The sequence below is a fragment of the Planococcus citri genome, chromosome 4 (assembly GCF_950023065.1).
Source record: "Planococcus citri chromosome 4, ihPlaCitr1.1, whole genome shotgun sequence".
In the NCBI taxonomy this organism is placed as follows: Eukaryota; Metazoa; Arthropoda; class Insecta; order Hemiptera; family Pseudococcidae; genus Planococcus; species Planococcus citri.
The window spans coordinates 32669266-32693869 of NC_088680.1; the positions used below are offsets into that span (position 1 = coordinate 32669266).

General features: G+C 32.7%; 3 protein-coding genes and 1 long non-coding RNA gene across 5 annotated transcripts in view; 2 read left to right on the forward strand and 2 right to left on the reverse strand.

The window, feature by feature from the left end:
• Window positions 1–1230: 1230 nt before the first annotated feature.
• Window positions 1231–2357, reverse strand: LOC135842376 (PRKR-interacting protein 1 homolog). Its single transcript, XM_065359810.1, has 3 exons — window positions 2156–2357; window positions 1899–2078; window positions 1231–1821 (listed from the first exon to the last, which is right to left on the reverse strand). The coding sequence occupies exons 1-3, from the start codon at window positions 2255–2257 to the stop codon at window positions 1501–1503; spliced, it is 603 nt and encodes a 200-aa protein (XP_065215882.1). The 5' UTR covers window positions 2258–2357; the 3' UTR covers window positions 1231–1500.
• Window positions 2358–2620: 263 nt separating this feature from the next.
• LOC135842371 (mitochondrial inner membrane protease ATP23 homolog) lies at window positions 2621–3852 on the forward strand. The gene is made up of 5 exons (XM_065359805.1): window positions 2621–2945; window positions 3018–3063; window positions 3148–3229; window positions 3295–3519; window positions 3603–3852. Exons 1-5 carry the CDS (start codon window positions 2741–2743, stop codon window positions 3795–3797), a joined length of 753 nt encoding a protein of 250 aa, XP_065215877.1. The 5' UTR covers window positions 2621–2740; the 3' UTR covers window positions 3798–3852.
• A 154-nt stretch (window positions 3853–4006) lies between these two features.
• Window positions 4007–24604, reverse strand: part of LOC135842365 (glycine receptor subunit alpha-2-like) — a 98002-nt gene continuing 77404 nt past the window's right edge. For both annotated transcript variants that reach the window (XM_065359800.1, XM_065359799.1), the window contains 7 exons: window positions 20125–20192; window positions 9145–9368; window positions 7654–7736; window positions 7005–7154; window positions 5967–6165; window positions 5571–5853; window positions 4007–4681 (listed from right to left, as the gene is read on the reverse strand). In XM_065359800.1, the coding sequence (XP_065215872.1) occupies window positions 4496–4681; window positions 5571–5853; window positions 5967–6165; window positions 7005–7154; window positions 7654–7736; window positions 9145–9368; window positions 20125–20184 (1185 nt within the window). In that variant the 5' untranslated portion in view covers window positions 20185–20192 and the 3' untranslated portion in view covers window positions 4007–4495. The remainder of the gene's footprint in view (window positions 4682–5570; window positions 5854–5966; window positions 6166–7004; window positions 7155–7653; window positions 7737–9144; window positions 9369–20124; window positions 20193–24604) is intronic.
• Window positions 9290–12208, forward strand: LOC135842383 (uncharacterized). The gene is made up of 3 exons (XR_010558120.1): window positions 9290–9412; window positions 9504–9630; window positions 11787–12208. It is a non-coding gene; the product is annotated as an uncharacterized LOC135842383 (long non-coding RNA).

Consider the following 24604-nt stretch of genomic DNA (forward strand, 5'->3'; position numbering starts at 1 on the left):
TGTAATTATCAACCACTTCTAAAACTTCTTTCCTTTTTTCGGTCAACCCTGGATGATCCCTCCAATTATCGTAATTTGTGAAGTCAAGAACTTCATTCGTTAACCCAGAATTAGGACGATGAAAGACAGCATGACTCATCTTAAAGTCGGTGTGAATCGCCTTCAACTGAAAAAAAAAAGAATAACACTGAAGGTTCGAAATTCTACAAAAAATTTTGAGTCAACTTTACCCTTACTAAAATTTCGTCGTTCTCTGGCAATTGCGATTCTTCAGGGGTCTTGAGGGATCTAGTACTGGTGCCTCTTACAAAACGTTTTATATTACGGTTCTCATTTAAAGTTTTCAATCCTCTTGTTTGGACACGAGCGATAAGCTTCTTGGTTTCACTCCTCTCGAGTTTTCTCTTCCATTCTTCATTTGGGAATGAAGCAACATCCTGAAGCATTTTACCGATTATGGTCAAGTAAACTTCGATATCACTTATTCTTCTTTCCATTTTCTTAATTTTGTAGCTCATATAGCGCTGGAAAAAAAAATCGCTGATGATTCGTCAATTTTATGCTTAGTTCGACTTTGAAATCGAGTGGAAAAACTTACGTTATAATTACCGGAATGGCTCGCTGACAGATTAGGGTTTTGAAATAGACGCAACATTTTTAAAAACATTGTGTATACGAATCAGAATTCAAGATTAAGATAATCGAGAATTTATAAGTTCAAACTAATTACTTCAAATAAATACAATGTTTTAAACGGATATAACTTCATGAAGTGAAATACAAGAATTGATCAACTACACTGTCGATTGCAAACATACAAACTCTGACGAGTTGGAAAAGTAGATAACAACAATTGTTCGTTGCATTCTTTGCTACATACATATTCAATCTCTCATACACGATGAAACCTGTACAAGTGTATCAACAATTTAATTGGTTGCCAAATGAGCTTTAACAAAACTTTTTTGGTGGCAGGTACTCAATATTTCTGCGCACTGCATTAAACGAAGTAGGAGAGAAGAGTAGAAGAGACGAACAGAGATGGAACGATTACCGATTATCTGGATCCTAAAGACGAATAAAGGCACTGACAATCACAACAACATTCAAATTCATTCAACTCTATTTTCACAATAAATTTACGAATGTTAGAAATCATTAATTTTTGAAGTCATTCAAATAAAATATTAGTAATCTTTAAAATTATTCAGAAAAGTGTTCTAGAAATGATAACCTGTACGAGATCAGCATGTATTCGCATGATAAATAACATAGCCCAGGTGATTAGTAATAACAGTCATTTGAAAAGTAAAATAAATCATATCTAACAAGAAAACATCTCATCGTTGAAAACATTCGTTGATACAATCTTTGATACTCCTGGCAAAAAATTAAGCTTCACGAATAACATCCAGTACCAATACATATTCGTATGGATCCGGGTAATGTTCAATTTACGACAGTCCCGTTTGCAGATCAAAAATTCATTTCATCCTCATTTCACGAAGAATTATCATCATTCGATTTTTTTTCGTCGTCATTTTTAGAGGTGGCAGTATCATCGCATTTACTATTTTCTTGACATTTTTCAGACTGATCTGGTTCGGGATCTTTTTTAGAATCGTCTTCGCTATCGGAGTCACTACTCTCACTTTCTGAAGATTCTTGCTTTTGATTTGGTTTCTGTAACTTTTGCTTTTTGAGCATTTCTTTCCTTCGAGCTTTCTTTTTCAATCTTTTTTGCCTCTTTTTAGCAGTCTTCTCTTCGGCTTTTCTTTGGTTTTCCTTGAGTTTTTCTTGAAATTCGTAGTCCAATCTTTCCTGCACAAAAATATGATCAAGTTTAGGAAACACCTACAACTTACACTTGAATGCTATAATTGTACCAATGTACCTACCTTTTCACTCATTTCGGATATTGCTTTCTGTCTAGCGTATTCTTTCCGACGAAGATGCCTATAGACGTGAAATTCACCGCTACCAGCTCCTGCACTGGATCCCATAACATTTCGAACGAAATCAGGCACGAATAACGCTTTCTTCTCTTTGGGACGATCTGGTATGACGACAGGTTTATCCTGAAGAATAATCACAAACGTAGAATGTACAATTCAATATTGTAAATATGCATCAACGATTACTGATTTAAACGTACCGGGTTTTTCATGAGTTTTTCGAGTTTCATGCGTTGAAGATCGTAGGCATTTTTCAGCACTCGAGGAGGAGCATCATCAGAATCGGAGTCTGAGTTCGACATCGTAAATGCAATAGAAACACAAACTTTTATGCCAAATTCAAAACATTCAAAACTTTTTCAGAAATTTCAAAAATTATCAAAAAAATTTTGAAAACAACAGTTCTCATTCAATTTTGTTGACTTTAAAAATAAGGACAGTGGACTGATGCCTTAAAAATTCAGAACAGTTAAAAATGTTTTTTCAAATTTTTCAAAGCCAGAAAATCGTTTTATGGTAAAAATATCCATTCTTTAATAACTGAAAATGAATTTAAAATTATTGAATACCAAGCTTTTGGATCGTAAGTTTGAAAAAAGTGGGAAAAACAGAAAGTTTTGAAGCTTGTTGGTTAGGAATTTGGGAACCACTGGGTAACTTTGAGAATTGATAACATGGTTGTGATTGTGATAACAAAAAATGATGAAATATCCGAATTTCAATTTCAAAGGCCGGTAGAATTTCGTTAGTGAAAAAGAGTTTCCGATGCGTTTCTAAAAGTAATTATGGCCGACGAAAAGAAATATCCAATTCAAGAATTCACACCTGAACAAACTAAGCAATGGGGTTACGATTTATTTCCACAACGACGAGGCGACAACAATACGAAAGTGAAATTCAATCCTGGAAACGTGATATTCAATTACTTACCAACTAGTAGAGGTCATAGACGTAGATGTGAAGAGAATGTTTACCAAAGCTTCAAGAAAAGTATGTCATTTCCAATCTGAGCTCATGATTATTTCCAAATATGTATTTCACCCAGTGGTTTTCATATTCTAGGTCCTGTATTGAAGATACTGGTCAGTGCTCTAGAAAGGAACGGATGGTACGGATTTTTCTCGTTATACTGCATATTCCATCTCTAATATGATTACTTACACTTAATTAATGACCATGTATTGTTGTACAGTCCGGTGGATTTCTCTAGACATATTTCATGTGAACACTGCGATCCTACTGTGACCGGCGGTTACGATCCAATTCAGAATCAAGTAATCATCCTGATTTGATTATTTTGCCAGAAAGTTCAAATACACGTTTTTTCTTCTTTTTACAGATTGTAGTTTGTCAGAACATGTGTACTGGTCAACCTACTGTGCATATGGTGTTGTTTCACGAACTCATCCACATGTACGATAATTGTGTTGCCGAGATAGATTTTCAAAATATCGAACATTTGGCCTGTACTGAAATACGAGCTGCGAATTTGACGTATTGTAATTACCTAAGCGCTTTCATGAACGGCTTTATTGTGAGATCTACGATAAAAGGAGCGCAAAGGGTAAATATCGATCGGTTTATGTAGTTTTTAAATCCGTATTACAGATGGGAATTATCAAATTATAAGTATATACTATTTTACAGGAATGCGTCAAAAAAAGAGCAATAGATTCGGTAATAGCTGTTCGCCCCGTTACTTTGGAAGAAGCTGAAGCTGCAGTGAATAAAGTATTTAAAAAATGTTACAATGATACCGAGCCAATCGGTAGAAGACTTAGACCCAGAGGTAGAGATGAAGATTTGGCCTACTCAGAGGCATTTTTACTCGGATACGACTAGAGTATTCGTACGTGTAGTTAATCAGTATATCAATAAAATTGTTGATTTTTTAATATTGCCATCTACTTGCTTTTTGTTTTTTGGGATGGTTGAAAAAAATTGACATAATCAGCTTGGTTTTATTTAATCATTTTCATTTGTGAATTTAATTTTGAGAATATGGTGCCTCACAATTAGAGGAAATACTTTTTGTGGAGGTCTATTCAGAAAGAAGTGGATCTAGGAGATGAAATCCAGATTTATCCAACGCTGCCAATAGTAATTTTATTGATGATTCATACACTTCCAAGTTCTAACAATAAATTAATAAAATTAAATTTTTTGAAAAACGATTTATTCACAATAAAATACACTACGTTTAGGTATTGTAAATTAATAAATGCATTTCGATAAATCAAATAACTAAGTAAAAAAGAGATAGGTACGAAAAAATCACGGTTCTCGTTCTTGTAGATGATGGTACTAAAATAATACGAATTTTTCTCATTCTAAATATGTCTGATGAGAACCATTCTCGAGTAACTTGGTACAATATGCACATATATTTACTCATTTAAAAAACATGAGCTGACTTTTCTTTGACATAGGTATTTGAACTTGAATAAATTTTCAAAATGGAAGACTGGATGTTTACAATCCTTCATCGTAAAAATTTCATTCGTGACACATTCTTGCAAAAACATTGTAATATTAACGTTTTATAGCTTTATCCTTTGGGCTTCAGATAGGTATGAAAACCAGTAAATTAAACAAAATATGAAAAAACATAATGGGAACAACGTTAACGATATACGATCGAGGACCCCTCTTTGAGAACCGCAGTATAAAATCGCATGATGAGTTAATAACCTCAGCTGTAGCCTAGCCTTCGTATGATTTTTATCCTGCAAAACAAAGAAAAAAAATCCATCAGTCAGGTAAGTAAAGATTCCCTTGATATTGAAATTAAAAATTCAATGACAGAGCTCGTACTTGGTTACTTTTAAAGAAACCAAACTACTAAAGTTACTAAATGTAACCTTTGGCTACTAAAATTATTATTACTTTTTACAAATTTTCAAAAATTCAATGTTTTCATACGAAGTCTTGCCTTTTGCTAAATTGTAAGTCTCTCACATATTGCGCACAGCTCAGTAGGTAGTTTTTATTTCTTATTAAAAATTGTTGCTTTTTCGCAAAAAAAATCCAAAAAGTCTTTAATTTTTATTTCTTCGCTTTTTTGCCGAATAATTCCAAAAATTCTTGCTCTTGAACCGAAAATACAATGTATATTTAAAAAAATCTCGTTTTTTTGGTAAAAATTGAAAAAAAAATACAATTTTTTGCTAATATTTGCCAAAAAGTCTTTTTTTTAAAACTAAAATTATCAGTCTTGCGTTTTACCAAGAACCGTAAAAAATTCTCAATTTTTCAAAAATTGGCAAAAATTTTGTTTTTTAGCAAAATTGTAAAAATTGTAGGTAGTTGAAAAAAAACTCCAAAAAGTCTTCCTGTTTTCCAAAAGTTATCCTTAAGTCTCGCTTTTTTTTCTGTCAAAATTACCAACAATTCTAGCTTTTTAGCAATCGAGAAGGTTTCGCTGTTTTGCCTGAAATTGCCAAAAAGTCTCGTTATTTTGGGGGGGGGGGAGAAAAGGGATATTTCGAGCACGTTTTGTAACTTTGTGTGGTGATTTTTTTTAGCCTTTTTGACTGCTAAAGTTACCTAATATCTATACCTACCTACTCCCTTTTGGGGAAAAAATTAAGTATACGAGCCATGGAGATTTCTTACCTTATTTAACGTTGTAGCAATATTAATAGGATTAGGAACATCTTTATTTTGTATAATGATATTATTTTCAACCGGTGCGACTCTCTGATTACCATATAAAGATAAATTATTAAGAGTATTTGATTTCGAGTCGAATTCTTGTTTAGGATGTCTCCAATGCTTATCGTAACGCATACCAAATAACACGATGAAATATTCCATTAACGCCAGAAATACGAACAGCGTGCACGAAATAATCCATACTTCTATGCATTTCAATTCTAACGCGTTGGGCGAATTGTTCCTATAAGATAAAGAAGTCGATTTAAATAGGTAGGTACATATATACCTACTGTTACTCGCTAAAAAGGGTTAGGTATCGAAGTAAATAGGTATCAATTCAATACAGTTACCTACCTTACTGTATCAAACATGGTAACCAACGAAAGAAGGGTAGTGACCAGAAGAACCATTCGACCAGGAACTACTTCCGGCATAACTACAAAACTACCCCAAGACATTATTACAAATAATGTGCTGGGTAGATAACTTTCCAACAGATGGCTACGTATTTCACGACTTAATGTAATAGTTAGACGAGCCGCTGAATGGTTACCTATTGGGAAAAAATTCATCTTTAATCAAGCGTTAATTAAATTAACAATAGATAACACGTGTTTTATTTTTATTTTAGAGGCCATTCGAGCATTATTCTCAAAATGTAGTAAGTTCAAAAAAATGGAAATTTTTCGCTAATTATCGACATTTTGACGCGAGATAATTAGACCTAACAAGCTAACAGTTCTGATCACGTTTTCAAATAAATTTAAACGTTCATTGACAACTCGAGCGTCTCGTCGAGAGTGTCGTTTTTAAAATAGAACAAGCTAAGTCATCAGTTTTGTGATTCTCATCTGCGATTTATACTACATTTCAAAGTGAAGCTATTTTTTTTCCAAATGGTAATACACAGGAAAAGCTCGATAGCGAAATGTCGAGGCGAATTTCAGTTATTACTGTTTTGCGACTTGCGAGCAAGTTTCGCGTCGAATTTTATTGTTGAGCTGTTTGTATACAAGTTGATTTTCACTATAGAACAAATGTTAATAACGTGCACGTGATTGATGATGTTAGTTTTAAGATAGAACAGTTTTCATCGTTAGGCTTTTGTAGTACTACCCATGAAGTTGAATCAATTTTCAACTTTCGCACGCTTTTCGTATACACCGAGAGCAGTTTTCGTTGAATGATTTTTAAGCGTTTTTATTTGACAAATAGTTCGCTAGCCGAAAGATAGTATAGGAACGCCGAATTGATATATCAGCAGTTGTACTACTACACGCAGTTAATGAGGAAAATAAAAATATGAAAAATGTTGCTCTATTTTTATTTTGATTCCTCCAAAATATGACCTCTCTTGTGCGAACGACTGAACGAGTCACGAGTGGAACGTACTTTCGCCGTAATATATGGTATGTGGATTTTGTTGAGCTTCAAACGACACCACATATCTGGGTAATCTGCATCCATCAGCGAAATCGCTAGGAAAGCGTAAAGGCGAATCGTCTTTCCACCGGAATGTCATATCCGAAGCTGAATATTTATCTGCGTATAAATTCAAAATATTAACCATTATGTAATGATTTATTCATACGGAAACAATGCACATTAACCTTTATATTTATAAAAACATATATACAACGATACGTTGGCTAAATTGTTATAATTTATTAAATATATACGAATGAATAAATTTTGCCGCATACAAAATGAGAGCCAAGAAAAAGCAAAATATTTTATAAAATCCAAAAATAGCGTAATGCTAATACGCGAATAACTTTCGTGATTGCTGTTCACGTTTTAGTAATTTCTTCGCGAACAAACAAATCCCGCAAATCATGCGATTTATTCTAATTTTCTTCTCTCTTTTTTTTTTTGAAAATTTTTCTAGCATGCGATGCACGTACACGATACCTGTTGGTAAATGTATCGATTTATGCAAATTTTATTATGCAGCAAACATTCTAAGCATTTCGGTTAATGTATTTTAATGGGTAATTAAATAATTTTCTTTAAATTTATTTTATATTTTAGGCGAACTTACAACTGCTGAAGTCTACTCCGCATGTTTGAACGTCTAAAGGGTATAAACGGAAATCCATGTCGCATTTTAGGATTATTGTGGCTCTGAAAATAAAAATTTCATCGAGTTATGTTAATTTCACATGATATCAGGAAGCGAACTAACGCTTTTACGAATAAATTTTTGCAAAATATCTACAATTTCTCAGATAGGAAAAGGCAATAATCATTTTTAAATTAAAAAAATTCTATGATATTCAGAATCGGAACAAGTCTGAATTTAATCTTACAAGATTTGGCAACACTGAATAATGCATGTATTTTTTGAGCCTTTGGCCTTTGAGCTTTTAAGCTCAAAAGCTTACGAAGATTTTACCAATTTTGAATTTATTTCAAATCTTGATGAAATCGTAAATTGTAATTTTGATGTCGTTATAAGTTGGCAAATTGCGTTACTATTTTATTGTCAACACAGTTAATGTCAACACTGATTTATTGTTTTCATTTTTTTTCATCCATTTTTTTATCAACAGTTTCAACACGTGCATATTGATTGATTATTGTGTGATTGTCCAACGATTGTTTCAGTTTTTGGATTAAAATTTCGCGAGTTTTTATATCCTTATGACAAGGAAGAAATATTGAAACACTTTCAGAATAAGAATTGTATTGAATGTTCCAGTCATCCAGACGTACCGTACAATCGTAGACTGTAACAGAGTTTGATTTTGTTATTTTATGGAATGGAATGGAACACCTCATCGGATTCGGATATGAATCAATTAGGATACAAGTAAGAAATCTATCGTGTTTATAAAATCTTAAGTAGGTAAAATTACGTACTGAACTGAGCTCAGCACTAATCCAGCAGTATCAATTGAAAATCTCACGTAGAACAAACAATATGTAGGTCTTGGTATGTATTTTTTCGTATCAAACTAAACGATCAGATTCAAACAGAAAATTCGAATTCGACGGGATATTTGCTCGAACAGACAACGGAAATTAACAAATCAACGTTGAAATACCGATGCTTTTTGAAAGTTCAATGTAACCAGGTTTACCTTTACCTACACAGACACCGTTCTTTTGGCGATGGCTTTGTCTAGTTTCACGTGATGAGAAAGAATAATAAAATATCATCCTCAAGTCTGAAGTCACTGTAATTTCGTTCATTTTTCGGTTCATTATTACTTACGATTTATTTTGAAACCAAATTGCAATGCAATTAAATATATATTAAGTATACTGAGGATATCTTCCACTCACTTCAAAATGACTGAGTGAAATGCGATGACCAGCTAATTCGGTGTTTTTATTTGCATTTGCGATTACAATAAAAACAAGAAAAAGTTAGGTATAAGTACATACCTAGTTTAGAATTCATCGTTTATTTCGATAAAATTTATGAAATTTTCTCAAAACTTTGAATGTGTAAAACATACGACAAAAAGTTTATCTCCGCATTAAGCTGGTCACATTTTACAATAATTTGGTAATTTGTAAAACTTACCCGATACTAATGCGTAATGTGCTGTTTCTGTATAGTCGTATTGCGGCCATTTCTTGGAATACTGATAAAACTCTCATCTCACGTAATTGTCTTATGTACAGATCTGGTACCCAAAATTTGTGATCTTTATCCCAAGCCAACTCGAGCTGGTCGGTTTTATTGTCTATGATGCGGATTCTCGGATCTTGCCAGTAAACTTGGAGAAACACGTCCAACGATATTTCCTATATTATCCATCCTAACAGTTAATGTATAATGTCAAATAGTAGTAAGTACTTATTTTATTGTAATTAGATTGTGGAATTATTGTCTTCGTAGTTGTAATAGGGGAGTGATATTGATCGTTATGGCATTTTCAGGTATGATTACAATGTTTTTGCTGAGATTGGCCGAATTTTAAGAAGACTATGATTCGTAAAATTTTATTGCATGAGAAGCAGTCTCTTGATAATGGATGATTCATTACTAATATCTACCTCTCAAAATGTGAGTATAGTATAGACCTACCTACCTATAGTGTACCCATTTGTGTGTTCAGTCCTAATTCCGTATTAGGTGTTGGCACTCGAACTTTTCATTTCCTTACAATATTTCTGATCTTGAATATTGCCGAAAGTTAGTTTCGACGTACAAAAAACAAAAAAAAATTGATGGTTTCATTTTATTCCTAATCGAAGGGAAAGAATTGGATCAGATCAGCAGATCTGAACAACTGGACATTGACAATTCTGAGCAGATCTAATTTGGTATTTCCTGATCTCAGTGTCTAGATAAAAATGAGTGGTCGAATCTTACATCTGCTCACAAAGTCGGTGCCGTAACTGACAGAAAATTTTTTGAACTGGACAGGGACAGAGCTGTATTAAAATACTATGCAAAAATTCATCACCAGCAAAAATCTTAGGCACTGAAGCCCATTTTTCAGTTTTTCGTAAATTTTCAAACATCTTTGAACCCAAAATGGGAAAAATTGAAATTTTACCGAGTTTATTTGCGCATCTGAAATTTAGAATGTGCCGTTTTCCCACTCCCTAAATCGATTTGGAAACTGTTTTGAACCATTTTGAACCGTTTTCGAGTCTCCAGCAGATTTTTAAAAGTTGGAATTTCCATAAAATTTCGCACAAGGTAGATGAAAGTTGAAATATACGCACTCTAGACAGTAACGTAACTTGACTCCCCTTCTGGGGGGGGGGGATTTGAAATCAAGATACAAGATATCATCAAAGGCGGATTGAAGTCATGCTATTTTGGGGGGGGGGGATTTTTTGAAAAAATTGGTTTAAAAAACGAAAAAACGACCATTTTTGTATATGGTTTTGAACAGTTCATGGTTCTGTTCAGAAAAAATGAAGCACTTTTCAAATGGTTTGGGTATTTTGAGTATTTCAGGAATTTCCCTTAAAATTTCTGAATTCACATCAATTTTAATGAAGGAATTCGGTTTTTTTGATCTCAACATTTTTCAAATTCAATCACAGATTTATAATTCAAAAACTAGAACATCAATTCTAATTTTTAAGAATTCGATTTTTCCCATCTCAACTTTTTGAAAATTGTATTAGTTGTTTCTTAAAATTTGAAGCGGGAATGATGAGAACCAAATTGGCCCGAGTGAAGCGAGGGAAAGCTTTTGAAAATTTGTAGTTTCAAAAAGCAAAAGAGTAGTAATTTTGATGTGAAAGGTCAGTTTGAGAAATAAAAATCATAAGTGTATTTTTACGCGACGGCGTGGCTATTGCGAGCGAAAAATTCATTTTTGCATGGCTTCTGGGGGGGTTGTACCCCCCTCCCCCGTGATTACGCCACTGATTCTAGATCTTCTACATCTAAATTTTAATATGCCAAGTCAATTGGAAATAGTTTCAAACTGTTCTGGAGCCTCTAGCAACTGACTAGAAATTCCAGCTAAAAAAAAATCCAAAAATTATTGGTATAAGTACCTATAAATTCAATTTTACCAGTCCGAGACTGATTTTGATTTTGGAAAAATGATGCCAGTAATTGGTTAAGAGGGTCACTAACAAGTACCAAACGCATTCATACAGTAAGCACAATAGTCAATTTAGACAGTTTTTATGGCACTTTTTGAGAGTCTATAGGATTTCAGAAATACAACTGAAGACCCCACAACGGCTTGAAATTTCCTCCAATCTTACTCAGGTTGTTGAAATTAGGCTACAGCATGAAGTAAATTTTATAGCTTTTCAACTTCATGGATTAAATTTTGTGGAAATTTCAACTTTCAAAAATCTGCAGGGAGCTTCAGAATGAAGTGTGCATGTCAAATTTCAGCCTTCCATGTCAATTTGGTGAAATTTTGATTTTTTCCTGCATCTCTGGATCTTGGTTTTGACTTTAAAAAAATCCACAAAAAATCAAGAAAAATGGCATTTTATAGCGTCTGAAATTTTAGCTGGTTTAAGATAGAATCGTTTTGCAGGTTGGGATACCTGCCTTGTCAAACCGGTTTAGGTCGATTCAATCATATCTGATCAGATCCGGAAATTCCCTAGATTACAATCTGATCTGACCACCTGATTAAATCCGATTATTCTCCTCTGGGTACATTGATTACAAATCATTAGCTATTGTGGGTAGGAATTTATTTTCTGTGTAATGTAGAAATTATTTTTTAATAGGTGTTCGTACTGTTCATATAACTTTCAGAAACTGTTTCGATGACTTCTGAGTGCCAAAATATCACCATTTACTGTACGGTTGTGCGTTCCTGACTATGATGATGGAAAAAATATTCGGTGAGTGAATAGCATTAGGTACTTATTTATATTTGTCAAATAAAGAAATTGCTCATATTTCGAAGAAATGTGGAATTCGTGAATTTGTTAGTTGAGAAAAAAATTGTCAAAAAGTGTTGTTTGTTTTCAAAAATTGCTAAAAATTGTCTTTTTATTGCAAAAAAGTTCAAAAAAATAGTTAGCTATCTCACTTTTTTCCCAAAAATTGCACTGAAATCTGCTTTGTTACCAAAAATTTCCAAATTGTCAGTCTCACTTTTTGTCAGAATTTTCCAAAAAAAAAAAAAAAAAAAAAATGCAAATAAGTACCTACCTACTTATTACTTTCTTGCCAATAATTTCGAAAAGTCTTGATTTTGGCCAAAAATTTACAAAAATTCTCGCTTTTTACCAAATTGCTGACAATCTTGCTTTCTTACCTAAAAAACGCTAAAAATTGCCAAAATTTCACTTTTTTGCTGAAAATTTCTAGCAGTTTCGCTTTTTTCCAAAAATTGCCATATAAAAAAAAGGTCTGCCTTTTGACACAATTGTCAAAATCTCTCTTTTTTTGCCAAAACTCGTCAAAATTCTCATTTTTATGTTAACATTTGCCAAAAGGTATTTTGTTGCTAAAAAGTTGCGAAACAGTCCCACTTTTCTAACAAAAATTTGGAGAAGTATCATTTTTTTGCCAGTAAAAGCCAAAAAGTGCTTTTTTACATTTTTAAATGAAATGTTCTGGTCTTTTTTTGTGTTTTTTTTTCTGTATTAAAAATAGGTAGAGATACATACTCGTTTTTTTAAGTATTGTAACTTTTTGGTTACTAATGTTACTTTGGAGAGGGGGGGGGGTAATTGAGTACAAGCCCTTTTTGGAATTTAATGGTCAATTATCCATTCAATTGGAAGATTGAAAGAATCATTGAAAATTGTTTGGCCAAATTCCGTAAAATGTGTTCCACGTTTTTTCACGAAGGAAATTTTCTTGATTTTTGCAACGATCTGCTTGATGATTGTGGGGGGGGGGGAGGGGTGAGAGAAGATTGAAAGGTGATGAGAAGCCATTAAAAAATCATCAGTATCATCACATTAGAAATGTTTTGCGAATGGATATTTCAATTGTTTCAAAAATACTATAAAATTTCTGTCATCTCAGCAATTTTTTGCCGAATCGTTCTTAGCAATTTGCAAACGACTTTCCACTCATATGCTCTGTTGAAATAAATTTTAAAACAATTTTTCCATCGGTTTTCAATTTCGTACGAAAAATTTTCAGCCGATATTCGATTCAGTCGGACAATTAGTGTAGCTTTCAACAATTCGACGACGAACCCTTTAAAATATGACGTCGATTAACGGTTCTTTTGTTAAATTATGACATACGTATCTGGAATTCTGCACTAAACAAAGCTTTCGGCGCGATGCTTTTCAAAGATGATATTCGACTCGACATGTCAAGGTGGCATTTCGCTTTCCTCTTGATCTAACGTTTTTAGATTGATAACCATTAAACAAACACACCGAAGTAGTCAAACCTACACACCTTCTTCGGTTGCCAGTTTACTAAAATACGGTTTTATAATAAAATTTATCCGACGAGCCTCGGCTCTTGCGAAGGCCGCAAGACGCAGGGTGAAACGAAACGGGTTGGAAAAAACTCAAATACAATTCATTTCAAAGTAATTAATCATATTTAAGCATTTAATATTGTTAAAAAGCATTTACGAATACGTCAAGTTTATTCTCACGATACGACGAAAAGTTTTTTGCCTACGTCTCGAGCGTATACGTCGCGTCTTCAAAATAATCAAATAAGACATCCGTCCGAAAGCCAACTTGATTAAATTATCGCCAGGCGTTTGTGTATACCTTACCTTAAACCTATACTACAGCAGTAGGAGGTAAATCGGTGTGAAATTTTTATTCCTCGTATAATTATTCTCCACCGCGAATAAACAAATCGTTAACTTGGCGCGAAAGAAGAAATCTGCATAAGCGAATAACCTCTTCCTTTGGTCCGATTTTCTTATCGAGAGAAGAACGATAAAGTATTACCGTGTTTTCATTTTATATACTTGGAGATTTTATCGAAAATACAGAAGAGAGACGCCAGCCAGCGCAAGAGAGTGAAGGTACCGAGAATACCTTTACAATACTTAATCCATTCAATCAGGACTTCGGATTCAATTCCCGTTTCAATTTTCTAAAAGATATCATACAATATGAGAATGGTAATTCGTACGTGCTATTAACTATTCCAAAAATCTCGTATAAACTTTTGCCAACATAATACTCGATGGTACTACTTTATATATATACCCAAGTATAATATGCAAATTCGCCCCGAACACGTAAATTTACACCGACTCGAATGACTACCATAACCACATATTATATAGTAATTGTATTACCTTCGAGAGCCCCCTTCATCCCCCTTCCCTCCCATTTCGAACTACTTGTATCGATACCCTTCAGCTACGTAGCTGACTTTTTAACGTGGTAGGTAAAGGTATAGGTAGGTACTTCGTATACTTTTCATAATTATATTTCGAGATAGTTATAACTTTTTCACTTTTTTTTTTTTTTTGTGGTTGAAGAACAAGAATAATTAGCATTTCAATATTCATTCGGTTTGATTTCCATTCCAACCGTATCGACGAGATTAGCAAACCTTCCCCTTGCCCCACCGCGTAAAAGCCCTTTTTAAAAAGTTTATATTCTATAAAAATAACGTTCATGCTGGGTCGAGCTTGAGCAAGAGCATAGACATTTGGAGCGTAAAATGCAAATTTTTCTTGAGTAAATACGTTTTGATATTTTATCGCATCGCCAATCTTTTATTAATATTTTAATCAACGAATATAAAATAATTTTATAAATTGTCAGTATTTTCTTAACGCGGTGCGAAGTTTGCCGCGCTTTTATGGAAGGAAATTCGTGCAGAACTTTTGATTTCCTAAGACGTTGTAGCTTCAGCTTATTCGTATAGAATGATTCGTTGTGTGTTTCGCCAACTTCGCTCCAGCGCAGCGACGTAAAATCGTTATGAAATTACGAATTTCCCATTTTAGTATAAACGTACGCAAAGCATGTAAATTAATCCAGAGTTTTAATTCGTTTTACGTCTTGTTTCACGGTGAACTAGATAAAAGATTAATGAACGTTTTGCCTTATTCGAATGCTGCGTGATGCTTGCACAACGATTGAAGATGTGGCGCCTTCGAGATGTCACGGTGGAGGTACCGATGATATTTTAAAGATGGGGTGGATGAGTGAAATATGGTCGAATGAGGGTACGGCGAGGAGGATGAGGTTGTTTATGATTTCAAAACCGAGATGAAAGTGGAATTGGGTGGAACAGAAAGGAGAGAGCAAAAGTGTAAAATTTTGTTTGCAGGAAAACGTAGATTTACGAGTGTCGAAATAAATACGTAATTGCGATGTTCATGTGAGGAGAAACATTGTCAGGAATGAAGCAGTCGAGTTGGGGAAAAGAAAGTGAAAGTTGCTAAATTTTCTCAAAAGGTCATCTTATTATTTTCCAATTTTGTTTTCCAGCTCCGCCTGTTTTCTATGTATAAGAAAAATGCAATCTTCAACTTTGGCAGATGCTCTTTCATCACTCTACGTCTACGTACCACAATATGCTAGATTAAAAATTAAAGAGTTCCTAATTATGTTTGAATTTTGTAAGTATTTTCAGAGATCGTACTCGGTTATTTTCAGCCACTTCTAAAATGTTCAAAAATTAATTTTTTCAAATCTTGGTCCTACTGCTAAAAATGTTAATAATATCTACAAATGAGTAATTTACAAAATAATCCCTTTTTTTCCTTTTCTAACTGGTTAAACATTCCTGCCTTTGGCCAAATTTATCTGTCTCACTTTTGTCGCTTGTTTGCAAAAAGTTCTAAATGTCCCACTTTTTCCCAAAAATTTTGCTTTTTTGCCAACAATTTCTAAAAAGCTTTGCCTTTTTGCCAAAAATTACAACATATTTTCGCGTTTTACCAAATTGTTGAAAAATTTCGATTTTTTCGTAAAAATGCCAAAAATTGCCAAAAAAAAACAGGGATATGAAAAACCTTAAACTGAAACTTCAGCTTTTGGTTTTTAGCTTGAAATTTCAAAATTAAAATGTTTTGCTTTAGCTTTCGGCTATCTCGATTTTTAGGGCTTGCTTTAGCCAAACTGTCAGCTTCCAATGGCTTTCCCTTATAAATTTTCTATTCCAGAGCTTTCGGCTATATTTCATTAAGCTTTTAGCTTTAAATTTTTGGCTTTACACTTTTAGCTGTCTCACCATCAACTAACGAAAAAAGAAAATTAAAAATAAGATCAGGTTCATTGATTTCATAATTTATTAGTGATGGTGGAGAAGGTACATTTCTAGGTAAGATTAATTTTTTTTTCCAAATCATTTTAAATCGCATTAAAATAAAATTGAATGAAATTTTTTCACTTTTTTGTTTCTTTCTAAATTAAGAGAATTCATATCTGTAAAAAAGACTTTGAAAAAACCCCAAAAAATGAAACTTTTGGCTTGGAAAAAATGAAACTTGCAAACTTTTAGCTTTTGGCTTAGCGCAAAAATCTGCCCAGCTTTCGGTTTTCAGCTTTAAGTTTTCGGTTAGCTTTTCATCCCTGCCAAAAAATTTAATTTTTTTGCTAAAAATTGCAAAAAATTTTCAGTTTTTCCCATAAATTTGGTTAAAGTTTCATTTTTTAAAGCAAAAAGCCAAAAAAACTGTCTTTTGCTAAAAGCGTCAAAATCTCGATTTTTTGTCAGAAATTATCAAAAATACGGTACTTGAATACTTGAATGTCAAAATTGGCAAAAAATCTTGCTGCGAAATGGTCTCACTTTTCTGGAAAAAGTATCATTTTTTGGCCAATAATTACCAAAAAAGTCTTGTTTTTTGCTGAAATTGTCAAATTCTCAGTCGAGTATTAGATTATACTTGAAATGTTTATCGTTTCGTATTTTTTTTTTACATTTTTAATTAAAATTTTCCGTATTCTTGTGATATTTTTTTCAAAGTGAAATATTTAGGTATTTTGTTGACGTTTTGTGACTTATTTTGGTTACTTTTTAACTATCTACTTTTTTAAACCCTTTTTTTGAAGAAAATCGTGGGTCGCAATATTCACCCAAAACCTTTCCTCATAGAATTTTGTTTTTCAAATTTTTTGTCTCCACATTTTCCCAATTTTTTTTCTGTGCAACTTATTGAGAACTACTTGACTCAAGGGTGTAGACAAATGGTTGGGGGGAGGGGTTATAATCGCCTCTTCCAGCCGTTATAAAAGGACTGCAAAGATGAAAATTTGTTGTAAAAAAATCAAAATTTTGCTGTTTGAAGTAACTATTACTTGATATTTTATTCGAACAATAATTTTGATTTCCGTTTTACATGTAAAATAACTGTATAAAATAAAGTGGTTTTTTTTCAAAAATTATTTCAAATTTTGGGTTCTTTATGCCTAACTATGTAGATCTAAGTATTCTCAATCAATTATTTTAAACAATTTTTGTATTATTTAAAACAGAACATTGAGTTTTTTCAAAATATTTTTTTACCGTTGTTTTAGTTTTGATCAGTTTTCAGCTACTAAATGTTTTAAAAATTTATAGATTTTTATGATAGTTGGAATTGGATATTTGAAACATTTTTTTTCTAATTTTTACTCTTAATTTTTTCGAGTTTTTGTACTTTTTTAAACAATTTTGGTCAGTTTAAATGTATTTTAAAAATTTTTATAATTTTTTATTCAGTTTTTCAAATTTTTTACAACATTAATCAAGTACGATTTTTATTTTTAGACTTTTTTCCTGTAAATTTACTTTTTTTGCATTCATTACAATTTTTATAAGCCTAATATTTTTAAAGCTATGGATCTTTACATTATTTTTCAGAATTTTTTGGTCAATTTTTTTCAATTTTTTATTCCATGAATTCTTTTATAGTTATGTTTGAATCTATTTTCTGTGTTTTTTTTTTTGGAGTGAATGCTATTTTTTCAAAAATTGATTATGAAAGTTGAATAATTTTTTTCTTGCATTTCAAACAAAATGTTGTTGCATTTTTACGTGATTTTGGTGATTTTATTATATATATATATTTTTTTTTTTTTGTGAGTAAGCAGAGACAGTTTTTGAGTGCTTGACCCCTGGAGTTGTTAAAATTTCAATTTCATTTGGAAAAATTCGGATAGAGCTGTCAAATTTTCAAAATTGATGATTTTTGTTTTTTGTTTTTCATTGAAAAAAGTCGGAAAGCCAGTACCTATTTCGAGTTGAAAAAATTGTGAGAAATTGAAGTTCAAAATTCTCAGTTTCACTTCCACTTCCTTCCCAATTATTTCATTTCGGTGCATCACTTTTGATAAAGTTGATAAATTAGTGGTCCATGAATTACTTTATGATTGTATTTTTTTCAAAAAGAAATTGTTGCTTTATGTTATTTTTTCAGTTATGATGCCTGTATTCCAATCAAAACTCTTTCCACTGCAGATGGCAATTTTGAGTTTTGAACTATGCTTCGGTAACGCTATTCTTTTTGATGTAAAAACATTCACCGTTTTTTTGATAACGTTTTATCAGATTTTTCATAATGCAACTCGAAACTTGGGCGTATTTTTGTATCGTGATAAGTAGGTAGGTATACAAAAGTATGAAATTATTAAATTTCATTTTCCCTTCAAAAAATGAGATATAGTGGAAAGACAATGCATGAAAGGTGTCCCCCCCCCGTTTCGTTACGAAGATCAGAAAAATGAAACTTTTAATAGAAGAAGAGAAATGTTTGTTGTAAACTTTATATTCAAATTCGAATGGTTAATTTCGTCTTATTATTATTTTATTCTGTTGTTGTACTCTTGGCTAGTTTCTTTTCCTAATTTTTGGCTCGAAAAAAAATCTTTTTTAGATGAAAAAATTCTCGACGAAAAAAAAAGAACACCGAGAGAATTCCATTAAAACAGACGTAATAGTAGAGTGAAAAAAAACCTGTGTTCAAAGTCAAAGTTACTCGCGAATATAAAAACAAGGTAGTTTTAAGTTTAATTATAAAAGTTTGGCGAAGTTGTGCAATTGAATATTTCAGTGTTTTTAACTTGCATAGCTGAAGGCTTTGTTCGATTTTTTTGTACGTGTGAATGAGCAGAAACCTATTACTAATCTCGCACTGCCTTATGTATAGATTATTAAAAAAATACAAAAAAAATTTCTGTTTGCAGAATGCATAAGTATTTATGTATAGAAAACCGGATTAATATTTCATAAAGAATTGCGAAATTTTTTTATTCTGTTCATAACTTTAATCTTTATTATTGTTTGGTTTTTATTAGAAAGTAGAATTTTAATTTTGTCCCAACATAAGGCTCCTCGGCAGTACCTAATAATTTTTTTCGGCGTTAACATTTTTTTTTACGTTGGGTTTAGGTACTTAATTTTACAACGTTTACAAACCGTGAATTTATTTTCATTTTTTTTTCAGCTACTAGACTCGTTCGTTTAGTGTAAAATATCGAGATCTTTCTCGTTGGTGGATTGAAATCGCTTTGTGAATTAATGAAGAATACGGTGCGGATTAATTGGAATTTCGTCGAGTGGAAAAATTTCTGCTTGGAGATTTTGCATTGTTGAGGCTTCGTAAGAGGAATATTTTGTAAATTTTGAACTCGTGTGGATTTTTTCGAGGTTGGTGGAAGTTTATGAGAGAAAGAGAAGAAGAGGAGATACGAATAAAAGTGTTCTTTTATTCTGATTTCAAATGTATAGGTATAAAAGACGTTTTTTGGGACCAAATAAGTATAGGTAGGTACCTATTTTTTTTTTTTTTTAATAGCAAGTGTGTTGAGTGAAATTGAATAAGTTTTCTAATCGATTAATCTTCAGATATGTACTTCGTTATCCGTTTGTTCCAATTTTCTGATTTTTTGAATAACCTTGCTCATGAATTGGATGTTTTTGTCATCGTCATTTTCAAATTTAATGACGTGGTTTCGAAAAAATGAAGGACCATTTTCCTAGAATTTGAAAAGTCGACTTGTTCACGACCAGCAATCATCCATTTTTTTGAAGTTTGAAAATCCGTTTACGATTGACTGAATCACTTTTAGACTTATTAATGAGACGTTGTTAACGAATCTATGTATAATCAATGCCATTAACTTTTCGTCGAGTTAAACGAACCCTTTTAAAACAATTTACATTGAATGAGAATAACTTACTCACCTCTTTGTTTTCTTCAACCGCTGAAACTCTATTGACAAATAATGCTAAAGCGATTTCCATATTGTTACCTGAAAAACCACGAAGAAAAAAAATCATTCAGTCGCATTTTTTCTATACTCATCTCGTTTAAAAGATGTACTCAATTCCAAACTTATACCAAAGTTTTTTTATTTTTATTTTCTAAAGAGTGAAAAAAATTGTTAACGCGCAATTCAAAAGTCCTTGACTGTTTGTTCGGCGACGGGTGGCGGCGAAAGTACGTTGGGCATAATGGTTATTACGGTAAATAAGCCGAACTTAGGTGCTTTCAGGATTAATGACAAGTTAATGCCAAGAATAGTATGTCAGGGATGATTTTCGATGCTTGTTACTGTTACAGGCTGGCACTGAAATGAATATATTTGTTTTACACGTATTAAACTTAACAGCTACGACTGTCATTCTTATATCCTTTTTTATTTTTTTCTCTTATTCTGCGAAAAATCGTGTCTACGGGGTTTTTATACAGCCTCGTCGCGTAGGTTTTGCTCGCTTACTCATATGTGTTTTATTTTTTATTTTTTGAAAAACGAAACTGTTATTTTGCCAGATTAGTTGGTATCACGAAAAGCTAAAGCTATAAGAGCTACGTACTACCGACTAAATCGCCATCACGCTATATCGTCTCGTTAATCAGAAAATAAAAATTGCAGATAGAATTTGGATTTCGATCGACTTTGCTATACGATAATAAAATATTCAAATAGTAATCGCCAACGCGATGGTGCTTTTTTACCCATATTATTCTCCCAATGGTAAATTTTTCTTCGCTGCGGCGATGGCATGGCGTATTCATCAATAAACAACGATGAGAATTTATTGCGCGCGGTTTTGAATGTTGTGTAGTATTTGTAGTACACACAGAGCGTTATGACATCGATGGAGTGATGGCAAAAGGCGCGAATGTAATTAAACTTTATTCGAAATGAATAATGTTAATGTTGTTGTAAAGCAATGGATGCGTTCGACGTCGTACCTATCATCTCTTCTCGTCTCGTCTCGTCTCTACGAACTTTAATTGAATTTTGTATGAAGCTTATAAATAAGCTAGTATCTGTGCAGAGATTGCGAAGAGAATTTTTTTGATGTCGGAGTTGCCCCAATTTGAAAATTTCTTGAGCTGGAACGTGAAGAGTGAAATTGAGTGGTGGGTTGCAGTGGTTTGAAACATCGTCGAGTTTTGATCATAGATGCGTTTTTTTTTTTTTTTTTTTTTTGAAGGATCTGACAAGCTTTATAACATAGGAAAAAATCATTTGCTTAGAATTTTATTGCTCCTAATTGCTGAATGAGTTTATTTTAGTTGACAAATGAGATTTTCTTGATCCTTTGTGCCCCAAAAAAACTTCAAGAGCAAAATGATAAAATCTGTACTCTCACAAAATTGAACGAAACTTACCTAAAAAAAGATTCGTTTTGATGTAGAGCCAAGTAAAAAACCAATGGTTGTGTAGTTATGTCCAGAATTCAATATTTTTCATCTCTGGAGGGAATCATTAAAAAATGTAGAAACTTTCACAGAAAATAGTCGTTAAAGGTTGCGGTGGTCTACTTTTGAATTTAAAAAAAAAATGTCGTATTTTGAAAAGTTTTTTAAAAAGGGTTGAAAATGTATAAAATTTGTAAAAAAAAAAAATAAATAAGGAGGGTGTCTTGGTTGCAATTTTTTGGAAATTTGGTGAAGTAAAGTCAGTCCAACATGCTCAAAAAATCAAAAACTTACATAGGGTAAAGTCACCAGTAGTTGACATGATCCAGTAGTTGACACCTATTACGTCACAAAAATCGCCATTTTGGTAATACCTCGCTTATTATTGGCCGTGAGTTAGGTGATGATTATCAGTCATACTTTTTGCGTTTTATCAACTTTTATTTTCACCATGAAAATTTTGCAAAGTGTTTTACAATTATTTTTCTACATCAAACAATTTTGAACATTTTGAGATGGTTATTATACCATTTGAAAGCTAATGAGATACACTTTGATATGAGGAAATATGCCTTCATCACGTAAGGGATGTTGAATAGAAGCATCGCCGTAGCGATGATTAAAATAATAATTCCCAAAGACTGCGCAAGTCTGGTAATGTGAGAACTCCTACTATTACGTTTTGGTGACATTTCAATGTCACCTATGTTCGATATGTCCGCGGCAAGCGCATCGAACGATGCACCTACGACTATAAATAGAGCAACACAGCCACGAGCCAAACTAGTTGCATTTTCGGATAAATCGTATTTCCAATCAAGTTGTACCTACGAGGTAGTCGCGAGACTACCGAGTAGTTGTATTTATTTTCATAGAAGATGCTTTCTTCTAATTAAGCTGCTCGTGCAACCGGGTTGTACTGAGTGGCCTTTAAGATGATTTGAATTTATAATCAAGTGTAGTACCTATTAGGTGCTATGCACGTAGATCTCGAATACGACCGTCGCGAAGGTAGGTTCTTGGTCTAAAAGTGTATTTATGTAAGCTAGAAGCGGATGAGTTCCCTCTACTGGGACACTCATCTCCTATTTACTCCGTTCTCGCCCACTTTATTAAGTGGATAATTCCGTTTCTTTCGTGATTAAAATTATCGTACGTAATTTATCGCGTCTACCCTCTATTGGATATGTTTCCGATCATGCCGGCCATCTGAACATACTCCTCGTCTGGAAAAGCACCCTCTGTAATACATAACCATCCCCTGCCGAAAATGTCTAGTATTAGGGACATACCGAAGAGGCAGGAAAAATGGACAGCTTGTGAACCTGATGAGTAAGTCATCAAGATTAATCACACATTTTCTAGGAAATGTGTACAGTTTCAATGGGTAAGCAATTACCACCCTCATTACCTCTTAACGAATATTAATTATTACTTAATTTACTAACTCGAGTCTAAGGTAGTAAAATCATTTTATACTCGTTTGATCTTTCAAATATGTATTTTTATATTATTTCCGAGCAACAATAAATCATATTATCTTGTATGTATGCTTTTGATTGGTGATTGGAAATTATCTCTGTGAAAAGTGAGTAGTATGACTGAGACCTCTCCGATATATTGAGCTAACCAGGCGAGGCAAATGTTCACTACCTTAGGGAATATTTCTTGATTCAACTAAGTAGGTAGTAATTCTGATAAAAACTATCTATCTCAATCATTCTTAATCTCACTATATCATATTGGCGCCAAACTTCCGCGTAATTCTTCCGAAAATTGCAAAATTTTCAGTCCGACTTACTAAAAAACCCACCCTTAAAAATTCAAATTTTTTCAAAATCTTCAAACTTTCCGATTTTTTCAAATTTTGTCAAACTCGAATTCCAAATGGTTCTCCTAAAGAACACAATTCGAGTGAAAAAACCATAATTCCAAAATATTCAATGTCAAAAATTCTAGACTCCTTGACAGAATTTTTTTTTAAACATGATTTTCCAAGATATGTTGCATGTCAAAATTGACTAATCACTTAGTCTGGCGCCTGACGTGGATGAACCTCTCTAGAAAAAATCATACATGCCACAGATCTTCGAAAACTCATAAACTTAAAAATTTAAATTTACCAAAAAATTGATTTTTGAACTTTCTTGAATCCAAAAAGCTCAAAAAAAAAAAAAAAAAAAAACGAGCATAATTCAAGCTAAAAATTACGTTTCGAATTAATCTAAATTATAACCTTCCAAAATTTTTGATTTTTTTTTGATTTTTTTTATTTTTTCATTTTGATTTTTTTTTTAATTCCTATACCCCATTAAAATTGCGTTTTTTACCTCGAAGTCTCGTAGGTAGATATGCAGGCAAAATTATAGCTCATATTTCAGTAAGAAAAGTCTCAGTGAGTACAGCTTACTAACACTATGCTAAAATAATGTAGTATACTTTTAATGTACATAAATGAATTTTTTCAAATACTCTTTTCGTCCATAAATTACGAATAGGGGCAGGAAAAAATTCTAAAATACTATTCGATTCATAATTCTTAGAAATACAAGTCCGAGTCAAAATAATTTAATTCTGTTAAAAAATTAAACTTACATAAAATTTTGGCTTCGTAAAAAATCAATCTCTGACTTACATGGTGGGTAGGAGATCGCAGCTATACTGTGCCAATCGAGAAAAAACTCCTCATGAGCAAGGTGTAAAACCTGACTAGCCTCAAGGGAGATAATTATCTCGAGAATCACGGTAGAATTGTGGTACCCTGGTTACTGTGTATTTTCAGAGAATTTTAATCTTAAAATAATCACCAAAATTTCATCTAAATAAAATTTTGATATCATAAAAATTGCTAGTCTCTCACTTACATGGTGAGTAGGGGATCGCAGCCTATACTGTGCCAATTGAGAAAAAACTCCTTAATGAGCAAGGCAAAAGCCTGACTAGCCTCAAAGGAGATAATTATCTCAAGAATCACAGTAGAATTGTGCTACCTTATTCATCATGTACTTTTGG

What these genes read in the sequence shown, in the direction of transcription:
- LOC135842376 (XM_065359810.1), bottom strand. Translation starts at nt 2,257, where the DNA reads ATGTCGAACTCAGACTCCGATTCTGATGATGCTCCTCCTCGAGTGCTG. An exon ending in AAAAACTCATGAAAAACCCG is followed by an intron (nt 2,079 to 2,155) that starts GTACGTTTAAAT and finishes ATTATTCTTCAG; the next exon opens with GATAAACCTGTCGTCATACC. An exon ending in TATCCGAAATGAGTGAAAAG is followed by an intron (nt 1,822 to 1,898) that starts GTAGGTACATTG and finishes ATTTTTGTGCAG; the next exon opens with GAAAGATTGGACTACGAATT.
- LOC135842371 (XM_065359805.1), top strand. Translation starts at nt 2,741, where the DNA reads ATGGCCGACGAAAAGAAATATCCAATTCAAGAATTCACACCTGAACAA. An exon ending in ACGATCCAATTCAGAATCAA is followed by an intron (nt 3,230 to 3,294) that starts GTAATCATCCTG and finishes TTCTTTTTACAG; the next exon opens with ATTGTAGTTTGTCAGAACAT. An exon ending in CGATAAAAGGAGCGCAAAGG is followed by an intron (nt 3,520 to 3,602) that starts GTAAATATCGAT and finishes ACTATTTTACAG; the next exon opens with GAATGCGTCAAAAAAAGAGC.